At 39.7% G+C, this 25411-nt stretch overlaps 1 protein-coding gene across 6 annotated transcripts in view; it reads left to right on the top strand.

Annotated features, from left to right (window-relative positions):
• LOC122881250 (F-actin-uncapping protein LRRC16A-like) overlaps positions 1 to 25411 on the top strand; it is a 78301-nt gene that overhangs the window by 47418 nt on the left and 5472 nt on the right. For 2 of the 6 annotated variants that reach the window (XM_044207186.1, XM_044207191.1), the window contains 24 exons: positions 1117 to 1221; positions 1737 to 1806; positions 2545 to 2556; positions 3236 to 3317; positions 3471 to 3570; positions 4060 to 4114; positions 12450 to 12622; positions 13329 to 13397; positions 15428 to 15521; positions 15691 to 15789; positions 16404 to 16532; positions 16637 to 16768; positions 17182 to 17357; positions 17532 to 17619; positions 18043 to 18183; positions 19129 to 19146; positions 20039 to 20105; positions 20345 to 20571; positions 20795 to 20904; positions 21089 to 21343; positions 21431 to 21641; positions 24173 to 24209; positions 24497 to 24769; positions 25072 to 25221. In XM_044207186.1, coding sequence (XP_044063121.1) covers positions 1117 to 1221; positions 1737 to 1806; positions 2545 to 2556; positions 3236 to 3317; positions 3471 to 3570; positions 4060 to 4114; positions 12450 to 12622; positions 13329 to 13397; positions 15428 to 15521; positions 15691 to 15789; positions 16404 to 16532; positions 16637 to 16768; positions 17182 to 17357; positions 17532 to 17619; positions 18043 to 18183; positions 19129 to 19146; positions 20039 to 20105; positions 20345 to 20571; positions 20795 to 20904; positions 21089 to 21343; positions 21431 to 21641; positions 24173 to 24209; positions 24497 to 24769; positions 25072 to 25221 — 2873 coding nt within the window. The remainder of the gene's footprint in view (positions 1 to 1116; positions 1222 to 1736; positions 1807 to 2544; positions 2557 to 3235; positions 3318 to 3470; positions 3571 to 4059; positions 4115 to 12449; positions 12623 to 13328; positions 13398 to 15427; positions 15522 to 15690; positions 15790 to 16403; positions 16533 to 16636; positions 16769 to 17181; positions 17358 to 17531; positions 17620 to 18042; positions 18184 to 19128; positions 19147 to 20038; positions 20106 to 20344; positions 20572 to 20794; positions 20905 to 21088; positions 21344 to 21430; positions 21642 to 24172; positions 24210 to 24496; positions 24770 to 25071; positions 25222 to 25411) is intronic. The other 4 variants (XM_044207187.1, XM_044207188.1, XM_044207189.1 and 1 more) reach the window with 4 other exon arrangements.

Below are 25411 nucleotides of genomic sequence, written 5' to 3'. Positions count from 1 at the left end.
AATATGGCAGTGTTCATCATACAGAAGGATCTGTCTTTAAACCTCAACAATTTAATCAGAACCAGCCATCTTTTTATGCCCTTGGTCAGCCCATCAGCCTGGTCTAAATCCTCATTATATGAAGGCAGTCACACTTAATTTGTAAAAGAATACTCTTGTGTTCATACAACAAATGCAATGACATATTGTTTTAAAGCTAAAACAAAGCATGCACCTCAAATGTATGTTTCGCAGTTGTAGATCAGTCTGCACCAAGCCTGAAAAGTTTGAAAATCAAAGTTGAGATGACATCCATTATTGAGTTGTATTCCAAACCTGTTTTAATATGAAATAGGTCTGGGATCCCTGTGCATTGTCATCCATCATGTGCTTACTGGAAAATAGGCTTTAGCCCATAGCCCCACTGAGGCTTATCTGTGATTCTCCTTCTCATCTTAATGTAGTGCTGCCTACATCAAATTTTCTTTTTGACTTGAAATGATAGACTTGTTACAGTAGTTTCCTTTTAGCCAAAAGTACTGTCTGTATGTTGGTGTGTGACACCTGCTGGTTACAAAGTGCTATTACAGACAGGATGAACTACAGGATGACACACGAGTGTCAATGTGCACATTTCGAGGGTGTTTGAATTTGAGTGCGTGTGCGTTTGCGCCTGTGTGTGTGCAGATTTTGTGTGTGAGCGTCTCTGCCTGTGTGTGTGTGTGTAACAGATGGGTGGTGGGTGGAGTTTTTTTTCCCATTATTATCTCTCTTTCCAGTGTGTCTCTAGGGAGTTGAGGACTTCGTCAAGGGAAGGGGGGGGGGTTTATACCTTGGACTTTGAGTGATTCTCTCCTTGTGAAAAAAACCCTCTGAATCCTTTGTTTTGTGGAGCTTAAAGAGTTTCTTACAGTAGATAAAAACAAAAATGGGTCACAGCCTTTTAGGACATAGCAAGAGTACTAAAAGTATAATTTTGGCCTGAATCTCAGGTCGGTTGAAATAACTACATCATTGAGCCTCACATGGTGTGGGATCAAAAGAGCTTTCAAAATGGTCTGAAAAGTTGGTGACATGTTGTATTTGAGGTCATTGGTGTATTCGTCTGACACTATTTTATTACCTGCTCTCTTTTAGGAAAGGCAAAGAGGTGCCTCCGTCATTTAAGCACTTCTTCAGCAGTGCCATGTCTCTCAGCTCCATCAATGTGTCAGGAACCAAGCTGCCGCCAGAGGCCCTCAAGTGAGAGAAAGATTCATTCACATTTAATGTGTTTGAGGAGCAGCTCCTTCTGTCCCACATTCTCTGAGACATTTTGTTCTTGGTCTTCTTTTACTACCTATACCCCCATTTAAAGCTGTACATTTTTAGACTTTCAGGTACACTAAGAATAAACTTGTCTAGTCAGCCTATATCACAGTGAGGAGCTGCTGCAGCTCTATCAGCACTAACTGACACTGCAGTTTAATGTTTTTTACTAAAGTTATTATTTGCAGTTTGGATATTGACAGTGGCAAAATATATATGCTCACAAATAGAGACAAATTGAACAAAATTGAACAAAACATGACCCATTTAGGGAAACCTGGACTCACAAACAATGAACAGTCTACTAACATTTATTTACATGATGAAAAGGTTTCAAAAGTCAAAATTATATCTCTTAATACCTTTTAAAAAAAATTAACATCTTTGATTTCTTCTTTTTTTAATATAAAATGTATATTTTTTAATTGCATATAATAATATTGTTTTAGGGCTCTCCTGCTTGGCCTGGCCAGTAACATCAATCTGAAGGACGTGTCTCTAGACCTCAGCTGCTGTGAGGTAAGACTGACTGAGATTGTTCTCAGGGAGAGATTATTCTCTCTGTTTTTAATATTGGTAGCATTTGTATAAGTGCCTTTGTCAGAGTGTGGTTTTTAATAGTACTGTATGGAGGTAATGCTGGTCCAATGCAATCAGCTTTTTAGGATCCACTCAAAAACCATTTGATAGGCCAGTGACACTGTTAAGAGGCTGTATAATGGAATACTTGGCAGACATCAGGTGGGGGAGAGATGAACAGAGGGGTGGGAGGTGAGGCAGATTAGTTTCCATCTCTACTTATTTCATCACAACTCTTACCCACACACACACACAGGCACACACCAGCTCCTCGCCTCCATCTCCTCCCCTGCTCGAACAGAAAAAGACAGCTTGAAGCAGATTCAATGGGATTGCTAAAGATAACATATGAATACAAATTGCACAGGAAACCCAATTCCAGATTCCCATAGAAATCTTCCCGAACTGAAGCTGCAGGGGGAAATGATGCGTTCCGTCCTTTTTTGAAATCTTAATGAGCCGTTTGGTGGAGGCAGCCCTAAACTGTGTTCTGAGTGGGCTGACAGCATGCGAAATAAGGACTGCGTACGACTCCTGTCGAGTGTATTTGCGCAAATGTGTGTGTCATTGGTGAGTGTGTGTTTTGAAGTATGATCATTAAGCATCTGTGTGTTTTGTTGCTGGTAATTGTTGGTGTGGCTCTGACATGCTGTTCTCTCCCCCTAATGCCTCTGTAAGCTTGGCCATTGTGTAAGTACCAATGGGCTCACTCTTAATAATTAACATCTCATTCCTCCTGATTTTTATTTGCACGCCTGTTTTGGCAGATTATTATTATTATTATTATTATTATTATTATTATTATTATTATTATTATTATTATTATTCTTTTCTGCTGATCCTTTTCATCTCAGGGTTCATGTTTCTATCAACATTGCACACAAAATGAAAAGATTTAACTAGAAGCAACATCCCGATGCAATTGTTCTGGATGATCTGTGTTGTTTTAAGTTATGTATCATTTCCATTACCATGTTAGTCATTTAAAACCAGTTCCTCATGATAAGTCTGTCCTGCATGTTTCCAGTATTAGTTGTCTGTGCTTAGTAACTGAATGCGCGTTTCACCTAAGACTCCTTTGCAGATGTTTTTGTATTAAGCCACTTGCTTTGTTGTTTTCACAGGTGCACACTGGTTTACACTGTACATACAGCACTTGAATCTACAAACATCTGCCCAGTGCAAGCCTTTGTGGAAGCACTGTGACATCTATCTTAATCTTTTTTGCAATCACAGTGAAGTAGTCACATATTCAAAGTGTTACAAGCTCTAGTTACCTGTACTGTTATTAGATGAACTGGCCATACATTGTGTCGCATGTACTATGTGTGTAGCGGTGTGTTTATAATTTGCCTTTCTGTCTTTCCAGTTGCGGTCAGGAGGTTCTCAGATCCTTGAAGGTTGTATTGCCGAGATCCCAAACATCTCCAGCCTAGACATCTCTGACAACGGTGAGATGGAAGCTCCCATGCACGTTGTACTAAAAATGTACTGAACTTTTGAACCCTAACCTCATGCTAAATAAGTCCCCAGCATGCAACTACCAAAATCAGCTAAGCTCAGTCAACTTTATTATCATTTCTAACCTATTTCTCTACCTCCAGGCCTGGACTCAGACCTGTCCACTCTACTGGTTTGGTTGGCCAAGAACCGATCCATCAGACATCTGTCTCTGGGCAAGAACTTCAACAACATCAAGTCCAAGTAAGAATACAGTACAGGAGGAGAAGGCTCACAGCTGACGTGTACAGTATGGGGCTGTGAGAGGAACCTTAGTGGTTAGGCCTGGGTTGGGTTTGGTTGTTGCTTAGTGTGACTTATCTTGGTCTATTGTGGATGACCAAAGACTGCTCTATCAGATGACAAAACATAAACATCAAATACACAGCAGGGTTTGGTCTTACAAATGCCACATGTCCCTGAAGTCTGTCTTCTTCCCTGAGGACTGTTGGTGTACACTACACACATAGTAGAAGTACATAGTGAGGGGGTCGAGATGACCAGAGATACACAGTGTCGTATTCAAGATAGAATTTCACAGTTTAATCTAGAAACATTATATTGTGTAGATTTTCATATACTTGAGTACTTAACCTGTCAGTGCAGTTTTCTAAAGATTGTTCTCTCAGTACATTTGTCATTTACACAATGTATATTTTCTTCTATTTTCTTCCTGTCTTCTACCTGACATAGAAACCTTGCTCCAGTGTTGGACAGCCTGGTCCATATGATTCAGGAAGAGGAGTCGGTGAGTTTTTTAATTTCCTTCTCTGTCTGGCTTTTGTGAGGGGCAGCAAATCACTGAATCTCCACCAGCTGCTCTACAACTGACCTCTGACCTCTCCATTGGAGTGTGGTGTGAATATAATTCCCCAACAGTGATCAATAGAGTATCAGATTCAACTGAAACCATGTGGTGTGTGAGAGCTGTATTCTGTAAACATTCATGCTATTTCACTCATATAACGGGTCAGGTGCATAAAGCTGGATCAACACTCAGGTCTAACTTTTTGTTAAAACTAATCTGGATATTATTTACTTAGTTTTGAAATTGTTGTAAAAGTGAGTTGTGGGTGAATTATTGCACCACAAAGGGAAACTACCAAAGTACAGTACATCATGGAAATGACTCATGGGATTATGACCCAATTATTTAAGCTGACAAGTGCCATAACTTGTTATTACTTTACGTATTACCCAGACTTTAAAGCTTAACTTCTACACTCCCTCCATCCACTGGATTTTCCTTTCTACCGTCTATCGATGTCTACAGAGGGAATTATTTAGATATTACAAGACGCCAGGTAAGTTTTCATTTCCTTCAATTGCTCTGAAAACCTGCAGTGAAATAAAGGGATATTCTCCAGCTTCTAACTTTCTCCCCTCCTTCCTATCCCTCAATCCATCTCACTCATTTTATCTTTCTCTTCATCATGGGAGCTGTAACAAATTTTGCCCCTGTGCCTGCCCTTTTTTTGTCTCCCACAGTGGCGGATGTGCTAGATTTATGGTCCTGTTGAGCTGCTCTGTGCTGGATTGGTCTCTTGGTGCTTATAGCCTGTGTGTGTGGGTGTGTCATTATGTGCATGAGAAGATTGCGTATGTGTACGAACTGGTTATCTGGCTGTGCAGGTGGCATACAAAGAGAGAATGAAAGGAGGGAGAATCTTAAAGTATGTGTACTGAAATAGTGATAGGAAGAGGTTAAAGGTGGTAGGTCAAAGGATGTTCAGTCGGGGTGGAGAGTGAAGAATAAAAAAATATAGAGGTAGGAAGGGAGGGTGGCAGAGAATGTAGTTTTTTATAGCATACAAAGGACAGCTGATTTCACAGAAGGGCTTATTGATAAAAGCTGTGGTGCATGGATTTGTTTGGACCAGGCATGTAAAATTGTGCACTTGTATGTTGCGTGTTTTTATAGTATGTGAATGTTATCCTGTCTCGCTGCATGTGTGTTCGAGAGAGACAAGTGTGTAACCAGCCTCTTGGTTACCTTACAAACAGAGGTGACGTGCAAACACAGATAATGTGCAAACACAGATAAGTTTAAGGCCTGTAGAGATAACTGGTTTCAAATTTTATTCAGAAGCACATTTTTCCTCTTTCGCTTGTGTGTAGCCAGGAAAAAGACACACTCACACACAGAGTGCGTGACACAGCTCCAGGCACCACATTTACCCTGTTGTGTTTCTGTGTCCTGGCCTGAGTCCAGGCAGTCAGACCTGAGTTACCTTATGGCTGCCAGAATATAAACAGGTACTCAAAATGTATTCTGTGTTTCATTGGTGAAATGGTGCACATCTGCTTCATTAAAGGAATAGTTCAGCATTTTGGAAAATCTTGCAGAGAGTTAGATGAGAACATTGATATCACTCTCACATTTGTGCAGTAAAAATAAAGCTCCAGCCAGAAGTACGTTAACTTAGCTTAGCGTAATGACTGGAAACCGGGAGAAACAGCTAGCCTGGCTCTGTCCAAATGCACCTAAATCTGCCTGCCAACACCTGGACTATTTCTGAACAGTAACTTCATTGAGTCTCAGCTGGTTGCCTGGGAACGGTATGGTGAGGACGAGCCAAGAAATAATAATAATAATAATAATAAAACTTTATTTATAGAGCACTTATCAAAACAAAGTACAAAGTGCTTCACAACAAGAAAAATAAAATAACATGACGAAATGACGAAATATAAAGAAATAAAACACATGAAATACAGAAAAGCAATAAAATAAACAGTAAAATAAACAGCCAGTTCACGTAAAATCAGGATATGCTTTCAGATAAAAATGTGTTTTGAGACGAGATTTAAACGAAGACACTGACTCAGACAATCTAATTTCTTCGGGCAAGTTGTTCCAGAGCCTCGGGGCCCTGATAGCAAAAGCTCTGTCCCCTTAGTTTTCATCCTGGACTCAGGAACAGACAGGAGACCCCTGCCCGAAGATCTCAAACTACGTGAAGGTTCATAAGGGATTACAAGGTCTAAAATATAATCTGGGGCCAGGCCATGAAGAGCCTTAAAAGTAATCAACAAGATCTTAAAATCAATCCTAAAACCAACAGGGAGCCAGTGTAAAGAGGCTAAAACAGGTGTTATGTGGTCATACTTCTTGGTCCTGGTTAACAGCCTAGCAGCTGAGTTTTGTACAGTCTGCAGTCGTGTCAGAGCTTTTTGATTAAGACAAGTGAACAGGCTGTTACAATAATCAAGGCGTGAGGAGATAAAAGCATGCACAACAGTTTCTGCATCACTAAGATTTAAAATAGATCGTATTTTTGCAATGTTTCTGAGGTGATAGAAACATGATTGGACAAGCTTAGTGATATGTTGCTCAAAACATAAATTGCTATCAAACAGGACACCAAGATTTCGTGCAACAGGCTTGATATGTTGTGACAGGTTACCAGTGGATGGCAGTATTTGTTTAGTGATGTGTTGGGGCCCAATAACAAGGATTTCAGTTTTATTTGAGTTGAGCTGAAGAAAATTTATCGACATCCAATTTTTTATGTCAGACAGGCAGTCCTGCAGAGAACTCAGCATACTAAGGTCAGTGGGCTTGACAGGGAGGTACAACTGTGTGTCATCCGCATAACAATGAAAAGAAATACCATGTCTGCAGATTACATCACCCAAGGGAAGCATGTATAAGGAGAACAATATTGGTCCCAGAATTGAACCTTGAGGCACACCATACTTGATATGGGAAAAGGATGACTTGAAGTTATTAATGCTAACACAGAATTTCCTATTGGACAGGTAAGATGCGAACCAGTCTAGTGCAGTTCCAGATATGCCCATCCAGTGCCTCAGTCTGTCTAAAAGAATGCCATGATCAATTGTATCAAAGGCAGCACTTATGTCCAACAGCACAAGAATTGAACACATGCCTGCGTCTGCATTCATTAAAAGGTCATTAGTGACTTTGAGAAGGGCTGTCTCAGTGCTGTGGTGTTGACGAAAGCCAGATTGGAACTTTTCAAAGGTATTATTGTTTTCCACAGCAGCAAGGAGCTGCTTAGATACAAGTTTTTCGAGAATCTTCAAATAAAAGGCAATTTGGATATTGGGCGTAGTTATCCAGGAGGGTGGGATCAAGCCCAGGATTTTTAAGACTGGCTGGACACAAGCTGTTTTAAAGAAATCAGGGACGCAGCCAGTAGACAGCGAGCTGTTAAAAATAATTTGTAAAAGGGGCGCAATACAATCCATAACTTCCAATAGAAACCTAGTTGGGATTTTGTCCAGAGGGCTGGAGGATACTCTCATAAGAGACATGATGTCTGCGAGTTCGGGCAGAGTAACAGCAGAAAAATTGCTCAAAGAATCCCTGAGCGGGTGATCCACATCTAAAAAGGCAGGATTGGGGGTGATTTCAGATCTTATTAACTCCACCTTACCAGCAAAGTGCAAAAGAAACTTTTCACAATCAGCATCACACTCAGCAGGGGCACAAGGAGAGGCAGGGTTAACTAACTGATCCACAGTCTTAAACAGGAATCTGGGGTTGTGCTGATGGGCAGAGATAAGTGCAGAGAAATGGCATGTTCTTGCATCCTTCACCATCCTATTATAAAGGCGTAATAACTCTTTCATGGCCACAAAGTGGACCTGGAGACGTGATTTCTTCCATCTGCGTTCTGCTCTTCTGCTATTCTTTTTACAGCTTCGAATACTGTCATTTAACCATGGCTGTTTTCTAGTCTTTGAGTTTTGTCTATTTTTAAGAGGAGCTATGAGATCTAATGTTGAAGAACACTGGTAGTTAAAATAATCAACCAAATCGTTGGTGTTGGAGGAATCGGGACACACAGCCCGGAGGATTGAACCGTGTACAGAATTTTAAGGCACTATGCTCATTAAGGACGCGTGTGTACTTAGAGCGGGATAAGACAGAACTGGCAGCCTCTAATTCACAATTGAAAACAATGCATAGGTGATCAGATACAAACATGTCCCTGGTTTCCACAGATGGGGTTTTCAGGCCCAAAGTAAAGACTAGGTCTAAGGTGTGGCCACGGGAATGAGTTTGGCCAGACACATGTTGTTGTAAGTTGAAAGAGTTAGTGATATTTAAAAAATCAGCAGCAAGGGCATTAGAGGAGTCATCAACGTGAATATTAAAGTCACCACAAAGAACAATTCTATCATAATTTAACACGAGACTGGATAAAAACTCAGGGAGTTCCAACAAGAAGGAGCCAGCTGGTTTAGGGGGGCGATATATAATAGCAAATGTGACTGGGAGGGGGCCACCAAGTTTAAACATGAGCACTTCAAAGGAGGAAAAATCATTGTCCCCTGTAACGCCACAATTTGTCGATTTTACACTTAGATTTTTGTATGAATAAAAAAACAATATATAAGGAGGTTAATTAGTGAGCATTCGAGGTGCTGGGAGGCAGATTTGATTACCATTGGACAAAGCCAGGCTAGCTGTTTCCCCTGGTTTTGTTTTCTATGCTAAGCTAACCGGCTAATTGCTGAACTATTCTTTTAATCCAGAGAAAGAAAACCTTACAAATAAAAAACCCCCAACAATAATTGAAAATAAATATATCAGAATAAAATATCAGATCTTCATCAACAATACATTTATGGAGAAAAATAAAATGGAAATCTGAAAAAAACAAATTAAGAAATCTCCTACATTGCTCTTCTTGCAATGTGTAATAAATCATACTGTATATTATATTTAATCTGCAAATCTGCCATCATTGGACAAATTTATTCCATCTATATTAATTCCTTATACAAACTACATCATATGCAAAAGCTCCTTGATAGTAATTATCAGGCCATTCTAGTTAATGTGATGGTTTAGAGATGGCGGTAAAAAGTCAGTAACAACCTAAATTTCACCAGCACGAAGTCAGAGAAGATACAGAGGAGGTAGAGAGTGTGTGAAAAAGAAAACAATTGAGAAGAATAACTGTACAACCCCAATTTCTCCTGCGTAACAATATTAAGTCTTTAGTGTTTGAGAAAGAGTAATCAGTAAGAGCACCAGCGTCCCCTCTACCAAGCTATTGCAGACTGTAGAGGAGGGATAGGATGTTATATTCCTAAACACACACTGCAGGATAAATGAGTTTCATCAGAATATTAAACATAGTTCATTTTATGGACGTACATTAATTGGATTAATTTGTCTCTGGTATAAGGTCACTTTTATTTGCATGTCTTGGGTTACAATTTCTCATTTTCTTGCTTTTATTAAAGAAGACGTGTATGCATACCCAGAGCAATGATTTTATCATTTTAGTGATTAATAAGGGCTGAGAATTCAAGCTGCTTTAGCCGCTGAAAGTTATTTGCTTCAGCCATAGAGAGGGATAGGACTTAATTAAAATCTGTCTACACAAAATACAGATGTTGTCATTGTAGACTTCTTCTACATTTACTGCTGCAACCAGATGATATAATGCACTCATGTTCTGTGCTAGTAGGACATTTTTAGTCCAGGTTTTTATTTTTATTCTCGTTTTAGCTGTTAGAAACAGTGCAGGAACGCAGTGATAGAGATCTTGTTTCTACTTTACATTACTGGAGAAAGAATTAGTTACCGTGGCTACTGGTCCATTAACTTGTACCTCTTTAAATTTGCATGTTTAATGTCTGCTCACTGCCCCTCAGGAGCACATGCAGGCAGTAAATAATTTTCTCTGCATCCTCAGACAAGACATAAAAAAGTAATTTTCTGCCTTTATAAACATGTTGATACTAATCCTCCACACACTCATCACCACGCTGCCTATAAAATACCCCTCACCTCATCACTCTCTCAAAGACAAAAGCTTCATTAGAGAGGGAAATACTTGTTAGTATCATAACTCACACATCATTTATAACTTTGTTGCCTGATATATTTATGCCTTCTGTCTTTGACCAGTCAGGTGTTGAACTATAAAAACCAGTGAGCCTTACTGGGAGTGTTTTCTTACATTGCTGTATGCTTTTGCATCTGCATGTTAGAGCATGACATGACATGTTAATGTTAATCCATGAGGAGGCGAGAGTCTCCTACTCAGAATCATATTTAGATTTTATCCCGTTGGAGATGCTACACAGGAAGCCGATGTTTTCTGGAGACTTCCAATTGACACATGTACTAAACATGAAGTGTGGTCATGTTTTTTCTTCTTCAGGTAGCTGCAAATCCACCAACAAAATCAGTTATTAAACTGATTCCCATCCAACAAAACATAGTCTCTTCTTTATTTGTGCTGCAGTTCATGGATTGAATGCAGCAGTGATGGAAAGTAAAATAATTACTGTATATAAGTACAGTTCTGAGCTACTTGTACTTTACTTGAGTATTTTAATTTTATGCTTTATACTTTTACTCCACTACATTTATTTGGCAGCTGTAGTTACTTTGCAGATGGAGATTTAAAAAACCTATAATGAGCATATAAAATACAATGTAATGTTATACAGTAAATTAAAACACCCAACAGTATATAAAGTGAGAAAAGCACATCCAGCTACGACATTAAAATGCAGTTTACATGTAACTGCAACAATAATAATAATCCAATAGAAGAATATATAATAATGTAACACTGACAGAGCCCATTTTGGCTCAACTGGGTGGAATTGTGAATTAAAAATATTATATTGAAATGAAATGAAATAAAATAAATTACAAATAAAAAATTTAATTACATTTTGAATTAAATTGTATTAAAAATATAATTAAAACAAAACATTCAATTAAAAATAAATCTAAATTAATTAACTAAATTACATTTTTTTTATTTAAATTAAAATAGTTTGAAGACTAAATTGACTGAAGAGTGCATTTTTGGTTTGAGGAATAATTCTCACAGACAGCTGAGATATTTCAAATATCACTACTTCAAGTATTCAAGTAGTGAGCAGGTCCCAGTGACGTTTTCTGGACTGCCTCTGACTTCTTTCAGACTTAGGAACTACTTTTAGTGCTAAAATGCTTTGTGAATTACTCTTAGACCAAAAACTTAGAAGCCCTAAAATTAGGACTGATATGCCCAATATTTTTAGGAGCTTCTCTTATCCTCAGCATGGTTTGTGAAGCCGGCCCCCAGGAGTCTCCAGCTGTGTAAATGGCATGCATCATACAGCAGCTCAACTGGAGTGAACAGACGGGCACTGCTGGACATTTGTAAACCCTTGTTTCTCTCTCACATCACAAAGAAATCCACTTGATCCAGTGCAGAAATTTTCATTCTGCCCCGTGGAGTTTTGAATGGTAATACCTCTGACGTTTTAGATGTCTCTTGCAAGTCCACTTGATCCTGTGATAAATGTTGTATTGGGGTTTGCCCTTTTGAGTCACCTGCCACTGCAGGAACATAGAGTTTTATAATTACATTAAAAATTAAAAAGTTGAAGTACAGGCCATTTAGAAAAATAAGATTTCTAGAAAAACCTCTAGATTTATCACATGCTTATGATAATAGTCTAGCTTAAATTGTAGTCAGTAAGTGAGTCTTTACAGCTTTTGAATGTGAAAAATTATGCTTTTTATTGTTTTCATTGATTTTAAAAAGCTTCAGAGACTTTTGTAATGGTGTCATAGTTGCTGTGAGGTCTGACTGCATGCTCACACTTTCTCTAAGGAAGTGCCAAAGATTACAGGGTGGGTGAGGGAAACAGCGTTAAGCCAAATAAATAGAAGACACAGGGAAACCAAGCATTCATGGACAGTGAATTACTTCAAAGACACTTGGACAGGAAAACAAGCAGGCACTGCCTAAAGTAATATTACTGCTCTCAACGACATAAATTACAATAGCTTTTGTTAAAGTTGGCAGTGATGTACAACAAAGAACAAGAAAGCTCCTTTAAAGACTTGCTGGTGATGCCAAAGCTGAATAAACACAGAGAAGTGGAGCCTGCAGGTGGCAGATAAACCAAAGAATGTCTTGCTTTCCTATAACACTGTCACAAACACATCAGATATAACAATCAGTTATAATAAGATTGTGTTTTACCCCTTGTTCTCATTATATAAACCCTTTTTCAACACATTTTCCTTTTCTCCTCCTCCCAACCCACATGTACACTTCCTTGTCCCTCTAATCTCCCTCCCCCAGCCCCTCACCTCTCTGTCTCTAGCAGACTCCAGACTAAAGAGTGATCTGACCATTGTTCTGAACGCCCTTGGCAGCAACTCCTCACTCACCAGGTTAGACATCAGCGGGAACGCCATGGGGGACATGGGAGCCAAGATGCTGGCCAAGGCGCTACAGATCAACTCCAAACTCAGGCGAGTAAATGTTCAGGGGTCAAAGGCTGTGCCACATATTTGTCAATTATAAATAACAATAAATGATAAATGTTCAAATCACTAGTTGACCTACTGGCTCCTCTGCAGGCCTGGATTTTGAATATAGCCCTGAATCCAGGTTTCAGACATGTTATATTTATGACACCTCTAACACTTTGACTTGGACAGTGGATCCAATGTGTATCCAGTGACTTCAGGTAAGTGCAGCCTGTAAGGAAAGGCAAGGTAACTTAATTTGTATAGCACCTTTCAGACACAGAGGCAATTCAAAGTGCTTTACATAAGGTGAAGAAATGCACTACAACAAAACTTATAAACACAATAAAAAGCAAAATAAAACGTGACAAACATAAAATGGGAACACTTTACTTAAGTAGTCCCCCAACTGTGGATGCCCACAGAAGAAGTGAAAGTTGCCTTATATTGTGTGGTTACAAAGCTTGCCAGCATGTAGCTTAAGACTAATGCCTTCCCATTTGACTCTACATGCAGGGAAACCTATGCAAATGTATTTTTTTATGAAACAATTATTTTGAAAAATCAACTTAAAGGGGGACATTGGAATAAATTGAATCCGCTTCTGTGACTGCACCTTCTTGTAAAAAAACATTTGACCCAACACAGTACCATATTGCCTCTTGGTTGTCAGTAGATATCAACTAAAATGTTGTGTTTCTCTGTGCAGGACTGTGATCTGGGATAAGAACAACACCAGCCCTCAGGGTCTTCAGGATGTAGCAGCTGCTCTGGAAAAGTTAGTAGCTCCGTCTGTATCTGTGTATATGACTGTATGCTGATGATACCTTTATTCTAACAGTCTAAATACACTGGTGTACTGCACAAAAACTTCTGAAGGGATGGATGTATGGTTAGCTGTTGCAGCCCAGATGTCATTTGGCTTTGTGCTGAGTAGGAGGAAACCTTGAGGTGTGTTCAGACAGAAAGAGAAAGAGAGAGGATGAGAGGAAGGAAACCAGAGAGTGAAAAACTCAGGGAATACAACAACAAAGAAATAGTGGCGGAAGAAAAGATGCTGAGGAAGGGAAAGGAAGAGAGAGCAAAACAGATTAAGAGAGACAAGTACAAGTCGACTGTCTCTTCTGTCTGTGGATCTGAATATTCAGTATTCTGTGTGTGAGCGTAAAATGACATGTGCATCTAACTAAATTTGCTTCTGGGACACATCTGTACACCCACCTCTCTCCCCTCTCTCATCTTCTCTCTCTGTTTATCATATTCTCCCAGCAGCACATCTACTCATTTCCCCTCTGAGTCTCTGTATTGCATTATTGAAATGATAATTTTCTTTTTTTTCCCCCTTGCTCCTGTTCTCTATTCTTTTCAGCATTGCAGTGATGTGTGTGTGTGTGTGTGTGTGTGTGTGTGTGTGTGTGTGTGTGTGTGTGTGTGTGTGTGTGTGTGTGTGTGTGTGTTGTTGTTCTCTTCAGGCAATTTCCTCATGTCTCTTGTGTTGTTTTTTTTTCGTCATTCTTCAGAGTATTTCCCAGACTTTCAATCGTGCTAAATAATCTGCGCAAGGGGACATTTTCAAGTGAATAGAGAAAGTATACAAAGTCTCCTATATTCTCCAACATAAGAGTTACAGTATGAATGTTTTTCAGCCATTACAGACATAATGGACCTCATTTAAAGCTTGATAGTGTAAATAAGATCAAATATGATAAAGTCAGTGTAGATATGATATGACAGCATAAAACAGTTGAGTTTGTCCCACATGCTTGCAATGGAATCAGTAGAGAACAGGGTGTATATAATAAGTAGAGATGAAACGATTAGTCGATTAATTTATTAGTAGATCTACATTTCATTATTGATTCATCGTTTCATTTTTTTAAAGAAAAAATGCCAACTATTCTCTTGTTGAAGCCTCTGCATTGTGAGAATTTGCTGCTTTTCTTTATCTGATGTGATAGTATACTGAATATATTTGAGTTTTAAATTGGACAAAACAACTGGTTTGAAGACTTCACCGTGGGCTTCACGAAATTGTGAAATGTGATTTTTCACTATTTTAAATTAGAAAGCATCCAATTGATTAATTAATTGAGAAAAAAATCAGCAGATGAATCAGTAATGAACATAATCCTTGGTTGCAGCTATAATCCAAGCATGTTATATTTTCACATATGCCTCTGTAAACATGATGGAGGCGGTAGTTTGTAAGAACATAAAGGACTTGTCCATGTTCACAGCAGATCTGTGAGTTCAAGAGATGAAGAAGAGAGCAGACGGGTTCATACAGAAGTCAAATCTTCATTAGTGATGGCACCATGTTGCTTGCTGTGGTGCTTCGCTGTGTTTATAGTGAAGCCAGGCATATCTGAGTTCCTTTGCCTCCAAACACCCTTATTTTCATCTCTCTGTGCCTTCTGCTTTCCACTTACTGTATCTTAATTTCTTTTTCTATTTTGTTTTCATTCCTTCTTCTCCTCCATCATGATATGAATATTAATACTGTGTGGTGACCTCTATTTAAAGATCAGTAACCTCTCTAATGGTGCCGGTTCATTGCTCTGTAATAGACCAATGTAAAATTATAAATGAATGTATCGAGAAATACCGTAAGTGGCACTACAGTGAGTAAAATTACAAACCCTGAACCCTGCATTATACTATATCTGTGTGTTCAAATGCATCACTTCCCTTCATGTTATAACCGCGTTTGCCCCTATGTCTGTACACCTCTGTACACGTCTCTGCATCTTTCCCTTCCTTTATAATGTGAACTAACTGTGGAATAATGTCCTCTGGCTGTGTGTCCAGGAACTTCACCATTCGTTTCATGCCCATCCCCATCATCGATGCCTCCCAGGCACTGAAGGCCAGCCCTGAGAAAACAGAAGACGCCTTGTTAAAGGTATGTTAAGAATTCTCATTGGGTCCTCCAGCCTTCAGCTGTCCTGTAATAGTGTTGCAGGATTTTTATAGTGTTGAAAACATGCAAGCTACAACAACAACAAACTGTTTTACGTCATTATCACTTTGGTTTATTATCATGACAGTGATTTTGTGGTTTTTCCCCCCAGATTGAGAATTATCTGTACAGGAACCATGAAACCAGAAAATACCTACAGGAACAGGCCTATCGGCTGCAGCAGGGCATCGTAACCACAACCACACAACAGGTGTGTAAACAAACACACACACACACACACACACACACACACACACACACACAATGGTTATTGAATTCATATTCACTATAATCTATCCATTTTTTACCAAAGTCATCTAGAATTGTTTATAAAATAGATAGACTCTACCAAATACAGTAAATAGTACATTTGATACAAAATTGCACAGTCAAGAGTGTATTTGATCTAGACTTGAGAGAAGAGGTAAATTTTTTTCTCTGGAAATTAGAGATTTTGCTTTTGTGGGACTGAAGTTTAAAGCTCGTCCTTATTCTCCCTTTCGTATTTCTGTAATATTAAATTTATATTCTGTGAAGACGAAGCTATGTTTCATTGACTGGTGTGTCTAGCCACTGTAGTTATTATGTAGTTATTACGGTTTAGGTACATCGGTATCCCTCCACAGCGTCACACAGATAGAGGTGACTTGCCATAGAACTGAAAATAGCTGTTATATATTTATATTAGGTATTGAACTAATATAACATTTAACCCCAGAGTAAGTGTATATCCATTTATGCTCATTTTAGTCAGAAAAACCAATAAACGTATTAAGCCTTGGATATTTCAAACACAAGCTTTCATGTCTTGTTTTTGTCTTCCAGATGATTGACAGGATTTGTGTGAAGGTGCAGGACCACCTGAATTCTCTGAGGAACTCAGAGACAGATGCCATCTTGGAGGACGTCAGGTCAGCAGAGAACCTCATCAAAGATGCCAGGAACTCTAAAACGGTGAGGATATTATACATGGGCCTCGCTGGTGCACGTAAATGAAAAGCTTTGATCTGCAAGCTAATTTATATCCATCCTATGTCCTCCTCTCTGTGTCTCCCCAGCTGCTCCCTAACCTCTACCACCTAGGATCGGCTGCAAGAGAGGAGTTGAGTAGCTCATCAGTGGGACCCATCCAGGAGAAACTGGAGTCTATGGCTGGGGAGGTGACTACTGTCATGGACCAACAACTGCAGGTGGGATTATAACCTTTACTCCAGAGATGATGGAAAGATACTTAAGTTCAACTATGAATGAAACCAACAGAAAATCTAAGGAAAATACTTCAACGCACTTTATTTCTATAATAACAATATTTACTAATACAGAACTTTTTCAAAATCTAATTTACAAAGTGCTTCACACAAGGCAGCAAAATAAAATCAACAAATTATAAAAATATTCGATTTTACAATAAAACAAGTAAAATCAATCAAGATGAAACAAATCAAAAGAAGTTAATTTGAAGTTGAAGTTAATTGCCAGTGGATTATCAAATCAAAGATGTACACTGACTTTGTCAGCCAGGAGTTGCTTTGATCAAACCCTTCATCACACACACACACATGTCCGTTAACGTCCGTTCATCCCTTATCTTCACTCCCTCCAGACTCTGTTGGAGTCGATGGTGGATGCAGCAGAGTCTCTGTGTCCCCATGTGATGAAGAGAAGTAATCTTCGTCCAGAGCTTATGAAAACCAGCTCAGCCAAGATGGTCGTACCCAAAAGCTTTGTCACCAAAACCCTCCTGGAGCAGTCTGGGGTGGATATTATCAACAAGATCAGGTGTGTTTGTGTGTGTGTGTGTGTGTGTGTGTGTGTGTGGGATAGTGTTATGTATATGTACATGTAACTATGGATTTCATAGACAAATCATTGATATCTTTCTGTCTTTCTTATACCTCCTCGCACAGTCTTCCTTTCTGCCTGACCATCACATTCCTTTTCTCTCTGTGTCAGTGAGGTGAAGCTGAGTCTAGCGTCCTTCCTGTCCGATCGCATTGTCGATGAGATTTTGGAGGCTCTTTCCACATCCCAGCTTACTCTGGTAAGATTAAAGTCAACAGAGCTCAGCTGGCTCATTGATTCATTCACAGTAGCTGTTAATTTGAGCCCTCTGAATTGTTGTAACGTATTTTCAACTTTAATTGAACCTTTTTGAATTTCAGTTTTGCCACTTATTTTGGTAGCATAAGCAAAATTTTTATTTAGAATTTAGAATTTTCGAAATGAAATCTCTCTGAAACCCCTTTTCATCTGTTTTTATCCTCACCTTTCTCTGTCTACCTTCTTTCCACCTCAATTTCTCCCTTCTTCTCATCCCATCTTATCACTCCTTTTCTCTCTGTTCACGTTTCTTCCCACTTGCCTATCCACATCTTCTCCCTCTTTCTTTCTCTCCTACTTGCACCCATATCTTCTTCCCACAACCCCTCTGCTACCCGTTTTCTCTCCTCTCTCATCCTCCCAGGCAGACCATCTGGTGCGGCGAGGTCGCCCTTTGGTGCAGCAGGAGTCGGCGGATCTGGACGCCCCAGAGGAGAAGATTCCTAAACGGGCATCAGCCGAGATACTGGAGGCTGAGAGGCTGGAGGATCTAGAGACATGCATGGTAAGTTCGGGTGGGTAACGCGCGTGCGTGCGTGCGCGTGCGTGTGTGTGTGTGTGCGTGCATGTGAGTGCGTGTGTCTGCGAATATGTACAATGTACTTCGAGCCCAGTAGGTTAGTTTTAACTGTAAGAATAAACACAAGTTGTCTTAACAAAACAGTAACCACGTCTGGGTTTGAAGAGTGGTTTTGTTTTATGATTCATAATCTGGGTCCTCTGGATTTAGAGTAAAATGAATTAATGCAACCTGTTCATTCTGTCTTGCCACCCAAGTTAAATGCCAAGTTACATTTAGTTGTATTACACAAATACAAGCAATTACACCTGGCTTAATATTACCCTATTATTAGGATTCTGTGATAGAAGAATCGCAATAGGACATCATTTGTCATTAACATTTATGCTTGTGGGAGTGAAGTATATGTTTTATTCTCCAGGACTAAGAAGATGGAAAGAAGGGACACTAAGGGAGAGTGAAACATTTGAAACAAAGATGAAATTAGAAAAGAAATTAATGTTTACTTTTCATCTACAACAGTACAAGTGTATTCCACCTTTGTGAAAAATGTCATGGGTGTTGAGATGAGGAATTGCTTTTTACCACATTTTTAATGTAGATTAGTTGTGGAGAAGGAGTACCGATATAATGATGTGTGTGACTTGTGATGCACAGTAAATGCAGGCTGCAGTCAACAGGAAGCTGCATGTTCTTCTGTCTCTGGTCCTGTCTGTCTCTGGTGTCTTACCCCTCTTTTCATCTTATATCCCTCTCTGTTCTATGCCTCTACTTTCTTCCGTTTTCCATAAACAGGGCACCTTTAGAGTTCATGTCTGTCCCATCTCTTTCATTTTTGTCTTCACTAGGCTTTACTGTGTGTTGTCTTTCTTCCTCTTCAATCTTCTTTTCCTCTCTTCTTACTTCTTTTTCCAACTTTGCTCCATGGAGACGTTGTGCTGCACCAGTGTAAGTAATTCTGGACTATCCCTCTATAATCTCCTTTCAGTCCACTTTCTTTTCGTCTTACTGTTCTTTCCCTTTTCTGTCTCCTCACTGTGCCTGCCTGCTATACAGTTCTCTGTGCTGTATCTTTTTGTATAGCACGAAGAGTATCCTGTATTTCGATATTTGATCCCTATGACTTATTTTAAAGATAGAAAAACTATAGAACGAGTATAGTAGGATGCATTTATCTATCACTTCCTCACTCACTCTCCCAATTATATTTTACATTGTAGAATGCTGACAATTGAAAATGTATAGTTTTCTTAATGCATCCAGCCACATTGCACTGCTCCTCTCAACTCAATGTCTGTCATCACCACCACCTTATAAATGTGGATCCCAGTACAATTTAATATGAATCGTGTTATTGGGTGCTACTGTTTTTACTGTCTACCAGTGTATGAAGACAGTGGAATTAGTTGTAGGTTCCTTCATAACCCCAGCGGCTGTCCTGATTCTCTCACTTTATATTTTAGGATACATAATGAAGAAAACAATTAACAATTTAACTAACTAGTGTACCTAGAAGAAGAAGATCCTGCCTAACTACCTCTCCTTTTGTTAATAATAATATTTAGACTGTTTTGATTAAGTGCAAACTGGCAGACTTTGAAATCTAGTGTAGTTACAAGTACACTGTGGACAGAATCCCGAATAGGAAACTGGGATCCAACAGCCACAGAGTTAGCTTGTTGCTGATAAATTGTATGATTATGAGGATACTTTCTTTTTGAAGAACAAACAAGGCCTATCAAACTTAAAGCTCAACCAGCCTTAAATGATATAAATGACAGTTTTGATATTTTGTTAACAATTACCACAAATTTTATTTGATTATCTGCTCCTCTGTCAGATGACTCCTAAATCCAAGCGGAAGAGCATCCACAGCAGAATGCTTCGGCCAGTGTCTCGTGCCTTTGGTAAGCACTTTTCATAGATTTTATGACATTGAGCTGTACTAGAATAACATAGTACATTATCGTTCTGATTTATACTAAGCTTGCTTGATGGGTTAGGGTGGCTGGTTTTAATCATTCTGTATTTGGTCTTTCAAATAATTCCTCAATACTGATGCTGCTTAGATCTGATGGCAGGTGAGAGTACACTTGAACATTCAATGTATATCTAACTACAAACCTAATGGCCGGTTAACCTACAGAGATGGAGTTTGACCTGGACAAGGCCCTGGAGGATGTCCCTATCCATGTAGAGGACACTTCAACTTCATCTCGTACTCCACCTACTCCATCTCAGGTCCTGCCAAAATTGGAGCAACGTCCGCCAGGTGTGATGGTGGAGCTGCCGTCTGAGGAGGAAAAAAAGCTGCAGCACTTCACAAAACTACGACCCCGCCGGAACAAGAAAACACATTCCAGCAAAGTACCTGTGAGTAAAGCTTGCAGGCGGTGGATTTTTCAAGTTCAGTTCAAGACATTAGTAGCCACAAAAGAGGCTTCCTTTTATTTACTTGCAAGATAAAATTAAACAGTAAAGATTGACATGAAACATGAGCACTATATACCAAATACCCACATGCACGGAAACACTAGATCCACTGTTTGTCAGATGGTCCAGACATGGTATCAGATTCTTCAACTTCCTCTTTCAGCAAATCAACAGTGCTCCATCTCAGGATGGGGAGCAGAATGGCCTCATGGGAAGGGTGGATGAGGGTGTGGACGAATTCTTCTCTACAAAAGTCACCAAGATGGATTCTAAGTAAGGATTACATTTATTAATATTTTTTCATGAAGGACTGTCATGTATTTGAAATATGTTGTGTCCCCCTAAAGATGTGTGATTGTACTTGTTCCTAATATTTATTGTACTCATCTCTTATACATTAAACATGTTAAGTCTTTTGTCCCTCTATCGTTTTGTCTCTCATTCTGTCTCCTGTCAGACGTTCCCTGAAGAGTTCAGAATCTCAGGATGGAGAGAAGAAGAAGAGTAAAGGAGGATTCCTCAACCTCATCAAACGTTCCTCCAAATCAGATAAATCGGACAAATCAGATAAGTCAGAGAAAAACCAGGCGACCCCTCCAACTTCGGGTACATCCTCAGCCTCTGCAGCCTCGACGACAGTTTCCACCATCCCTGAGGAGCCCTCCTCACCTAAGGTGGCAGTAAAGAGCCCAGCACCTGAGCCAAAGTCCAGGTATAGATTATCAAAAACAGAATTATTTTTAGAACAATAGATTACCCGACCCCCGATTATCACTAATAATTCCTGTCTTTACTGCAGGGACACCTCCAGCCGCTCGCAGCCCGCAGACTACAGCAGCAGCTCAGACCGCTCAGAGGAGTTGAGGACGCCAGACTCCATAGACGAGCCCTGGGAGGGTTCGGACGGCAGGGGCAGTCCTCAGGGAGGCAGGCGGTACCCGGGGTTGCAGATGATGGGCAGTGGCCTCCTGGCAGAGATGAAGGCTAAGCAGGAGAGGAGAGCACATAAGGTGAGGTGGTGTGGCAGCAACATGTAGCAAAGGTCTTGTGCCTGAACCTGAAAGGACAAACTGATCATGCTGACTGCCCACATTAAATACAGTATATCCTGCACCAGCAACATTTGTGTTTGGTCCTAATTTGGGTGTGTTGGGTCCTGTCCTTTCTCCAGACAGTTACAAAGTGAGCTTGACAGTTCATTCTTAACATTGCAAACAGTAGTTTGCAAAATAAACTCAACTCAAGGTCGACTTACTTACTTTTGGAGCTTTTTACCATATCACATGGTCCTTTTATGTCAACTTTTAGGTCAACATGGATGAGGTGCTAGAGGTGCTCAGAATCATGTAAAGTTTTAACATCTACAGTTCCATAGCAACTAAGCATACTCAATCTGCTGATGAGGACCAGAACAAGTGAGTAAGAAGACCTTGAGTTGAGATTGTGCTTTTCTTTTCACATAGAAAACCATTGCTGAAAGAAATACAGCAAACAGCACTTAAGACTTTTTCCTTGTCAAAAACTGAAATAATCTGTAATTTGTAGCTATTTCTGATCATTTCAGAATAAGGCGACAGTTGAAGATAAACTACAAAAAAAGTTTAAGGTTTTATGATAGTAGTATGGCAGTGAGATATAGAGAGGTGCTTGGTTTAATAAGGACACAATGGATTTTGTTTTGGGGACAAAGCGCTGTAGGTGTTCAGTCTCCACTTGTCAAGGCTGTTTTGTTCAACACTCACTGTGGATTCCAGCTGAGAGAGCGCACAAAGTAAGAAGCATCAGCGCACGCACACACACAGACGCTGAGACTTGTGTATATCTTCAGGCTAGTCATTGCGCCTGTCAACATGTTGACATAAAAACACAAACCACCCTGATTTTCTGCCAGACGACAAGGTGAAAGGAGGAGGAGGAGGAGGAGGAGGAGGAGGGAGCGAAGTGCAGAGTGCAGAGTGGAAGAGATGGAAGCACGAAAAGCAAATGGACAGAATGAAGACAAGAAAGAAAGCTGATATGCAAATTCTCTGTCATGACTCACGGCAGGACATAAATGTCGTGGGAATATTTCACCTACATTAAATCCCCAAATTCACTCAAAATGCCTTAAACTAAAAGTGCTCTCAGTTCCCTACACCTCCTTTGCTCTCTTTTTCTACACTCACTTGTTAATTTCCTCAAGAGCATAAAAATGTATTTTTTTTTTAATTTGAAATAAATCCTAGTGTGATTGAAGGGGAAATAACACATATCATTGTGTTATTAAGGGCACATTGTTTAATAATATAATAATGTTTTGTGTACTATTTGTGTGCATTGCGCATCAGTGAAATGTAAGTTGGGGTTGGCACCTGTTGGTGTGTGTGTTCACTAGATGTATTATTGGTCCCTATCTAGTTACTGCACTGCAACCTGTGTGTGTGTGTGTGTGTGCGTGTGGTAAGAGGTTTATGGTGTTTTCAGCATTAGGATTTTTTCTGACCTTGTATCAGTGGCACTAAAGCCTCTCCTGCCATCTGCTTGTTCTGGCTGGCTTCCAGGTGTGTGTGTGTGTGTGTGTGTGTGTGCGCACATGTGCATGCGCAGGTAAAGCTTGGGTGTGTGAGCTGTATACTTAGCATTTTCTAACACAAAGGCGCCCCCCTCTGTTAAAATGCTGCTTGGCAGTGTTACATATACATTCAGTATCACAGCACTGCACTTCTCCAATTACTGCTGCATATAATAAAAGCATGAAACTAAAAATATATTGTATATAAAATTTACTGCAATGTGTAAAATATACGAGACTCTAAAAGATGGTCTTAACATTTTGTACTGTGTTTGTATAAAGGTATTTGTTCAAACTAGGTTTCATGTCATAAAACTGAGTAATGCATTAAAAGAAAAAAATAATTTTTTACTGCTCTGCACTTGCGTATAGTTAGGCCTGTCACAATAATTATCGACTTATCGTACAATATATACGATATGTAATTAATGCCTGTCATGATATCGACTTATCGTATATGGACATGACCTTGATCATTTTTGCTGACCTCGATATTGCCCATTGTGTTTACATGCATGTTTTGTTTTCTTTTTATACATAATAATGTCACCAACATTTTATCCAACATGATGCCAGAATAAACAGCAGGGTTTTCCCTACCATTACTATATTGCCTGTTAATGAATGAATGAGTCTGTAGCCTAACCCTGTACCAAATGTTTAATATTTATTTAAGTGCAAGTTTTGTTAACCGAGTCCGAGGGTCCATTTTATTTATTGTTTTGGTTGTTTGATTTTATTTGTTTTTATTTAGGATATTTTAATATTTCCAAAATTTCACCTTCCAATGTCTGAATATTCTTAAGAATTTTAAGTTAATTGAAAGGGTGTACTTGCATTATGCAGTAGCAGTAGCATAAAATGGTCTTAAAATGACAATAATATAATTTATCGCAATTATTTCTGGGACAATATATCGTCCGACAAAAGTAGTTATCATGACAGGCCTATGTATAGTGATCCAATATTTTGTCCCTGTGTGTCCTCCAGTCTTCCAGCCCCGACAGGCCTGACAGCAATGCAACAGGTAAGCTATTTTATCTGTTGAGATAAATATAATTCAATTGAAAATAACTGTTAACTGTTAAATTGAAGGCTAACTGTTAAGGATTCGGGCAGACCTGCAGCTGGTCTTAGTGTCTTGATTATTTCATTGGTTCTTTGTCTGAGGCAGCTACTATTCCACAGTCTACAAATGCAGGGAGACAAGTTTGGTTATGAATTGCTACTTTGGCTGTTCATGTTTTGGGGTCTGGGTTCATACCCATACAGTACATAAAATCATTGTGTGCTTGATTTTCATGCATATTTCAGCAGCCAAGCCCCAGTCCACCGTTTCAGAGAGCAGGTCTCCCAGTGGCTCGATTAATAAATCAGACCCTCAGACTGGTTCTCCAGAGAAGAACCCTCCTCGTGGTGAGACCAAGCCTGAACCGGTCCCTCGTCACAGGGCTACATCCTCCTCAAGTTCCCCTGGGGGACCAGTAAGTCCGAAACCACCGGTGCCACAGGGAACGAAGCCTGCCCTGGCTGCCCGACCCACCATCCCACAGAAGCCAAGGACCACCAGTAGCAGCAGGAGCATAGGTACAGTCGGAGCATTGGATCTGATTGCCACACTGAGGGGATTGTTGCTGCAGTGATTTAGTTTTTATCTTCCTGAACCACATCTTTGTTTTACTGAGTGTAGTATTTTAGATTATACAGTTAGAAATTCTATGTTTGCATTGTGCTTGTGAAGTATAGTCGCAACTCGTGCTGATAGATAGAAATAGCAATATAGACAACTTGACACTGTACACGTATTTTGTCCTGTGGTGAGATTGTATGACAGATGAGAAGATATTTGTTTTATGTTGATATTTGTTGTCTGAACATTTTACTGACAGATGAGAGCTCAGATTCCCCCAGCAGTGGCGGTGTGTCTCCTAAGGTCACAGCTCTTCCTCCCACGCTGAAGAGGATGCTGTCAGAAAAAGACAAAGAGGGCCAGACCAGTCTGCAGTCAGGAGGCTCTGCCAACAAACCCACTCAGGATGGTGGGTCACAAAATCTGAGTATCTCTACTTAGCCCATTCATGCTATGGTGTTAATGCTACTAATGCTAATACTACATTGAAACTTCTTACACACACATTGGTAGTTGCCTTTTTCTCTCCTTCACTTAAAACCTGTCCTTTGGCTAGAGCATTTCCCCTACATAGACTGGTAGATGTTTGATGTCACTGT

The sequence above is a fragment of the Siniperca chuatsi genome, linkage group LG9 (assembly GCF_020085105.1).
Source record: "Siniperca chuatsi isolate FFG_IHB_CAS linkage group LG9, ASM2008510v1, whole genome shotgun sequence".
NCBI lineage: Eukaryota > Metazoa > Chordata > Actinopteri > Centrarchiformes > Sinipercidae > Siniperca > Siniperca chuatsi.
Note: the sequence above shows the minus strand (reverse complement) of the source record. Positions and strands in the feature narration are given on the sequence as shown.